This window comes from Tasmannia lanceolata, unplaced genomic scaffold (genome assembly GCF_043159265.1).
Source record: "Tasmannia lanceolata isolate RefF3 unplaced genomic scaffold, GAP_Taslan_0.1 ptg000003l, whole genome shotgun sequence".
Classification (NCBI taxonomy): domain Eukaryota; kingdom Viridiplantae; phylum Streptophyta; class Magnoliopsida; order Canellales; family Winteraceae; genus Tasmannia; species Tasmannia lanceolata.
The window spans coordinates 14597219-14603371 of NW_027518680.1; the positions used below are offsets into that span (position 1 = coordinate 14597219).

The 6153-nt window shown below is 34.6% G+C and overlaps 1 protein-coding gene across 1 annotated transcript; it reads right to left on the reverse strand.

The window, feature by feature from the left end:
• Window positions 1-280: 280 nt before the first annotated feature.
• On the reverse strand, window positions 281-5615 carry LOC143852233 (auxin-responsive protein IAA6-like). Its single transcript, XM_077361629.1, has 6 exons — window positions 5305-5615; window positions 4008-4561; window positions 2881-3146; window positions 2410-2557; window positions 1080-1144; window positions 281-560 (listed from the first exon to the last, which is right to left on the reverse strand). Exons 2-6 carry the CDS (start codon window positions 4556-4558, stop codon window positions 511-513), a joined length of 1080 nt encoding a protein of 359 aa, XP_077217744.1. The 5' UTR covers window positions 4559-4561; window positions 5305-5615; the 3' UTR covers window positions 281-510.
• Window positions 5616-6153: the final 538 nt, after the last annotated feature.

The following is a 6153-nucleotide window of genomic DNA, read 5'->3' on the forward strand; positions in this document are numbered from 1 at the left end:
TCATTTATTCAGTGTTTGGGTTTGAGAGTGAGAGATTGATACTCAGAATTACTTAGTTGATGAAAGGATTACAGATTTGATTTATTATAGTTTTGAGCATGATTCTGTATATTTTAGCCTTGCATGCATGTAGAGTTTACTTTACAGGTGTGTGGCGCTCTTATGTTCCAAGCCATGGTGGTGGTTTGGGGCGTCGTGACACTACAATTACATGTTTGCCTTGTACTCCTAATAGAACATAGAGGACAGATATCATTTCCCTATATAAACAAGCATGATGTAAGTATAACTGTATAAGAGAGTGCATATATATGCCACCCAAATACTAATATATTTTCCTGAAAGCCTTTTTAAAACCCATATGGGTGTTGGTTCTTTCTTTTTTACAAACTCCCCATATGGAAAAGGAAATTAAAACCAAATCCAATCTCCAAGAACAAAACCCCATACAATTAGACAGAAGCACATTGCACATGCAAAAACCCAGATCAAGAAAACCCTCCTATTTCTTCACCTCACTCCAGAATCTGGTGTTGTTTTTCCCTGTTTACTGCTACCAACTGTGAAGAACAAACATAACCATATGAATCAGAGTTAGAATCAGCTACAACATATAACAAAAGCATTAAAAGTAACAATCAGGATAACTAACTTTACACCATCACTTAAGCCCTGTATAATTTGGATTATGGGAACCCATTATGGCCCTGTTCGTTTGAGATGGTGAGCCCCCAAACCGATTATTGGACTCGAATTACATTAATTTTGAGTTCAATAATCGGTTTAGGGGATCACCGTTGGTTGTCATAATCTCAAACGAACAGGGCTTATAAGTCCAAAACTGATTATTGGACTCAAAATTAAATGGTTATCAAAATCTCAACATAGTTTCGCTATTACAAGAAGGATCTCAAGCCAGTTTGCTAAACTTAAGATACTTCTAGAAATGAATGGTAAATGACTGGGTAAGCTTCATTTGAAGTACTCTCCCCGAAACCATTGTGAACTGGTCCTCTGTACTGCAAACTATGTTGCAGAGAAATGAAATGAGTTGATATTGAGGTGATTGAGTAACTCACGACGTAATGTGGAAAGCTCAGAGCTCTTCAAAACGCGCAACCTCTTCACGGATGTCACAAACATTCTGCAAAACGTTCACAAAAAAAGTCAGAAAAAGATAATCAGATTCAACTTCAAAGTTTTGATTAATTACTATACTTAAAAATTATCACAGCTTTATTGAGAAGAACCTACTTGGTCACAAAATTAGAAAAGTTATTATTTGGCAACATATAAAAATTGTTTCATTTAATTACTATACTTAAATACGGTTCATGCATTCAGAAAAGAAGAACCTGATTCAAATTTCAAAGCTTTGATACTGCAGTTCAAGCTTAAAAACCCAATTTGACAAAATCTCCAGTCACAAAACTAGGAAATTGTTACTCGTCAACATATACAAATGGATTAACTACTACTCAAAAAATTCAAAAAAAATAAAATAAAATAAAATAAAATGGATTAACTTAATGAGGAACTATAATGAACAGCACTATACACCATTGTTTAGTGTATAATCTATGAAACAATGTTCACTCCACCTTGAGATCCATGATCTGAGGTTAGATTAGACTATGTCTGATATACTGGACACTGAATAATATGTAATATTCTATCATTCCTCACTCGATAGTTAATGTGAAGAAGAAAAAAACAAACAATTTTAGGTAGGATGATGTGCCTTGTTTTGGCTGTTTCTGCAAATGATTAAAAAGAAACAGAAGAAAACAAAGGAACTGTTCTATGTTCCATACCCTGGAGATGATAAAAAGACAAGAACAAAGACACTTTCCATTGATTGACAGTCTATGAACATGTTGCAAAAGGAAAAGAGAAAATATGATTCCCTTTTTTCATATATTCAAGTAAGGTAGAGTATACTATATAGAGAAAACAGTAGGGGGTACAACTTGGACTGTGCTCAACCTGGACCCAACAGGTTCAACATTATTTAGGCTCGGGTTGGGTTGGCATTTTCACGAGTTGGTTGGGTTTGGATTGGGAAAAGCCAGCATGATTTAATTTCCGGTTGGACTATGGTTGAGACCTTGGACAATCTGACCCGAGTTAAACCCGACTCCGTCCGCTAATTTTATCATGATTTTCAAAATCTTAGGATTAGATTTTATTTTATTTTCCGTATGTTTTTCTGGTTTTGACCTAGGCCGACCCAAAACAATCCGATTTCCAAAAAAAAAAAAAAAAACCAGATAGATGTGTTGCCTTAAAGTTGGCCTCAACCCGACCCAAGTTACACCCCCTGAAAACAAATTAAGATTTTGAACAAATACACAGCTGTGAATAAATATTATATAAAATGACAGGGAACATGCAGTTAGAAATACTTACTCCCATGGAACATCCCCAACCAACATTCTATCACCTTCATTATCTTCATAAACCAAAGTATATTCCCCACTCCCATCTAATAAACCTGTAATCTCCAATATTTCTTCTGCCTTTTTCTGATTTCCAGCCGCAGTAGAATCTCGTTGAGCTGGAAAGAGAATATAAAATAGATGAAATTAAGGACACCCATCTCTGTTCTTCAATTTTCAAATTAAATATAAATCTCCATGTACATAACATGCAGAAAATCCCAACAATAACAGACAAAAGAATAGAACAGATCTATTATAATATAAATGGAAAAAACTTTATGCAAGTAACTTCTTTAAAAAACAGAAAATTAAAAAAAAAAAAAAACATCTCAATTAGTTCCATTCCCATATATAATGCATAAAAGACTATAAAAGATGAGCTAACAAAATTCCATCTCATTGCTAGAGTATCTTTACTGAGCAAATAAACGTAAATAACCTGCAAGAAGGCCTCTGAATAGTTCATCTACCGCACAAGAGAGTTTCTCATAGCTGTCATAAGCCTTCAGATCGATTTTTCTCCCAATTGGGACTCCATCCATGTTAATCTTCACAAACAAACCTTTTTTAACGATATCGGGTTTTTCTTTGTTCACATCAGAGTCTCTATTGTGTGAATTAGGAGGTGGTTTTGAAGAGCTACTTGCAAGATTCTTCCTAAAGGAACGAATTGGAGGCCACCCAACAACACGAACAGAGGCAGTTCTGTTTATGGCAAAAACAAAATCACAAAATCAACTAACAATTTCCATACAATACAGACACATTGAATAGATGAGCAGCTCATAGAAGGGAAATAAAAAATTTCACAGATACTCTTTTGAGGAATAGAAATTAATGATCCAAATAAACAAATATGCATGAATCAAATCCAGAATGTCCAAAATAAAGCTTTGATTTACCATAAGGAGAGATAAAACTACAAAAAAATGGTAACATGTTTGCAACCCATTTGAAGATTTCAACCAAATAAAGAGAAAAATATAGCTAGCACCAGCAACATCTGACAATTTCAAAAAAGAAAAAAAAAAGGCCAGGACCACCACAACAACTAATCTTAGGCCCTGTTTGAATCAAATCCAGAATGTCCAATATAAAGCTTTGTTTTACCATAGGAGAGATAAAACTATTAAAAAAATAATTGTACCATGTTTGCAAGTGCAACCCATTTGAAGATTTCCACCAACTCAAGAAAAAAACTATAAACAGAGAAATACAAGTAGCTTTGGTATACCATAAGAGATAAAAAAAAATTGTAACATGTTTGCAACCCATTTGAAGATGTACAATATAAAGCTATGGTTTACCACAAAGAGAGAGAAAAATATAAAAAAAAATTGTACCATGTTTGCAACCCATTTGAAGATTTCCACCCAAAAATTTTCCACCTTTTTAAACAAGAAAAAGATAACTTAAACCCACCCTATTCAATTTTTACTTAGAGGGACCTTCAATTTATGCTAATATCCCACTAAATCAACCATAAACAATCATTTCCCTCTAAATTGTGGTATGAAAAAAATTCCAAGAAAAACTTTTTCCAAGAAAATTTTTGTGGCAGTGTACCTTGTCTGAGTGTTGTTGACAGCAGCCGAATTTGCAGGTTTGGTCTCATGACTCTGCAGCTTTACTTTTGTTCCATTTGCCTGTGAGGATTCCTTAGCCAAAACTGGCAGGCTTTGGATAGATTGAAACCCTAAAAAAGTTGGATTTTGCTGGAAAGTTGAAGGAGATGGTAAAGACCAATTAGGAGGAAACAAATGGGCTGGTTTTTGTGAAGAAAGTTTCTGGTTTTGGTTCCCATTACTATTTATCACAGACCCACAAATTTCTTTTTCAACTGTATCTAAAAACCCTCTCTTTGCACCAGCTGAAGGATTAATGTTTTGGGGAGCACCAGCTGAAGGATTAATGTTTTGGGGAACCTTAGAAAAATACCGAAGAGAGAGAAGAGATTCATCTCTTTCTTTACTATTGCTTGCATTTTGTTCATGTAACCAATCTCCAGGAGGGCCAAGCCTAAGCTCTAGCTTTTTCTCCTCAGCTCTATCTTTCTCATTAGAAATGAAATCATGAAACTGTTGGCAGTATTCTTCTTTCTTTGAATCTTTCTCCATTTTCTACAGAAAAAGACAGGACATAGAACAAACCCAGATTAAAAAAATAACCTTAAAGTTGAACGAACTCCAACCCCTAAAAAGCAAAGATTGTGAAAGAACCAAAATAACAAACTAGCAAGTCTCAATGGAAGAAGAGGAAATGACAAGACCCAACTTAGAAAACACACTAAAAAGATTATGAAAAAACAAGGGGAGTGATATTCCCCCCCTTGAACAGAAATCGTTAACTTTTATGCTTTTGGAGTTAACGGTTGCTTCTCCACCCCTTCATTAACGAAAACTGTTAAAGGGGGGGGAATATCCATCAGAGGGGAGGGAAATATCACTGCCCAAACAAAAAAAAACTACTACTCCTAAAAAGTAAATATTATGCAAACAACCACAATAACAAACAAAAGAAGAAATGGCAAGACCCAACTTAGAAAACACACTAAAAAGCAAAGATTATGGAAACAACCAAAGAAACAAACTAGCTTATAGTTCAGCTCTCAATGGAAAAAGAGGAAATGATAAGACCCAACTTAGAAAACACACTAAAAAGCTATAACCACGAAAGAACATAAAAAAATATGCAAAAAAAAAAAAAAAAATCAGAGGAAGATCAACTCCTTTTTGGGAAGAAAAACATGCTCTCATCAAACCCAAATAAAACCCAGATCAAATAACCTCAAAAATTCCTACTAAATGAAAAACCAAAAAACAAAAGGCAGAAGAGTAAGGTGGCAGGGTAGATTTAAACCCACCTTCTAGTACTATCAAAATCCTTCAACCAAACTCCACAAAAACAGAAACCCAGATGAGGAACACCACCATTAATCTCACCAAAACCAACTTTAAAGAGAGGCAGACAAGCAAAAGGTGGTGATTTTTCCCTCCCCTGCTTTTCTTTTATGTTGGTTCTATTTCCTCTTTGCAGATTAAAAGGGGAAAAAGAACACACAGATTCCTTCACTCAAAAACCAAACCCAAAACGGAATTAGAGCTTTGCTCACGCAAGGATGACAGGAGAGGAAGCGTGCCCATACGAAAAAGAGAACATAACCCCAAACTCTTTCACTCTGTCTATATAGTTGGAAATTGGCTTTTTCTTCTCCCTTTTACATATAAAACACAAAATAATATAGGCTATTGGTATTGGCACTACCATGTTTTGATGACTGCACTAACTCATCATGTCTTTTATTATTTAAACAGCTGTCTTTTATTGTTTAAACAGCAGTCAAAGAATATTTCAGTTTCCAAAAGACTCTCATCATCCAATTAAATAAGACAAGATGAGTTTGGTGCAATTATCAAAACTCGGTAGTGCCAACACCATTTTATGATTACTCATCATGTCCCTCGTAGCTGATTAAATAGGAAAAGACAAGATGATTTAGTGCTATTATCAAAACACAGTAGTGCCAATACCATGTTTTGATAACTTCACTAACTCATCATCATGTCTCTTATTATTTAAACAACTGTCGAAGAATTTCACAGTTTCCAAAAAAAACACTAATGAGTTAATTAAATAAGAAAAGACAAGATGACTTGGTGCAATTATCAAAACACTGTGCTAAAACCAAGTTTTGATAACTGCACTAACTCAT

Coding starts and splice junctions, on each gene's coding strand:
- LOC143852233 (XM_077361629.1), bottom strand. CDS start 4,558: ATGGAGAAAGATTCAAAGAAAGAAGAATACTGCCAACAGTTTCATGAT. Junction 3,147..4,007: donor GTCAACAACACTCAGACAAG/GTACACTGCCAC, acceptor TGCCATAAACAG/AACTGCCTCTGTTCGTGTTG. Junction 561..1,079: donor TGAGCTTTCCACATTACGTC/GTGAGTTACTCA, acceptor TGTTCTTCACAG/TTGGTAGCAGTAAACAGGGA.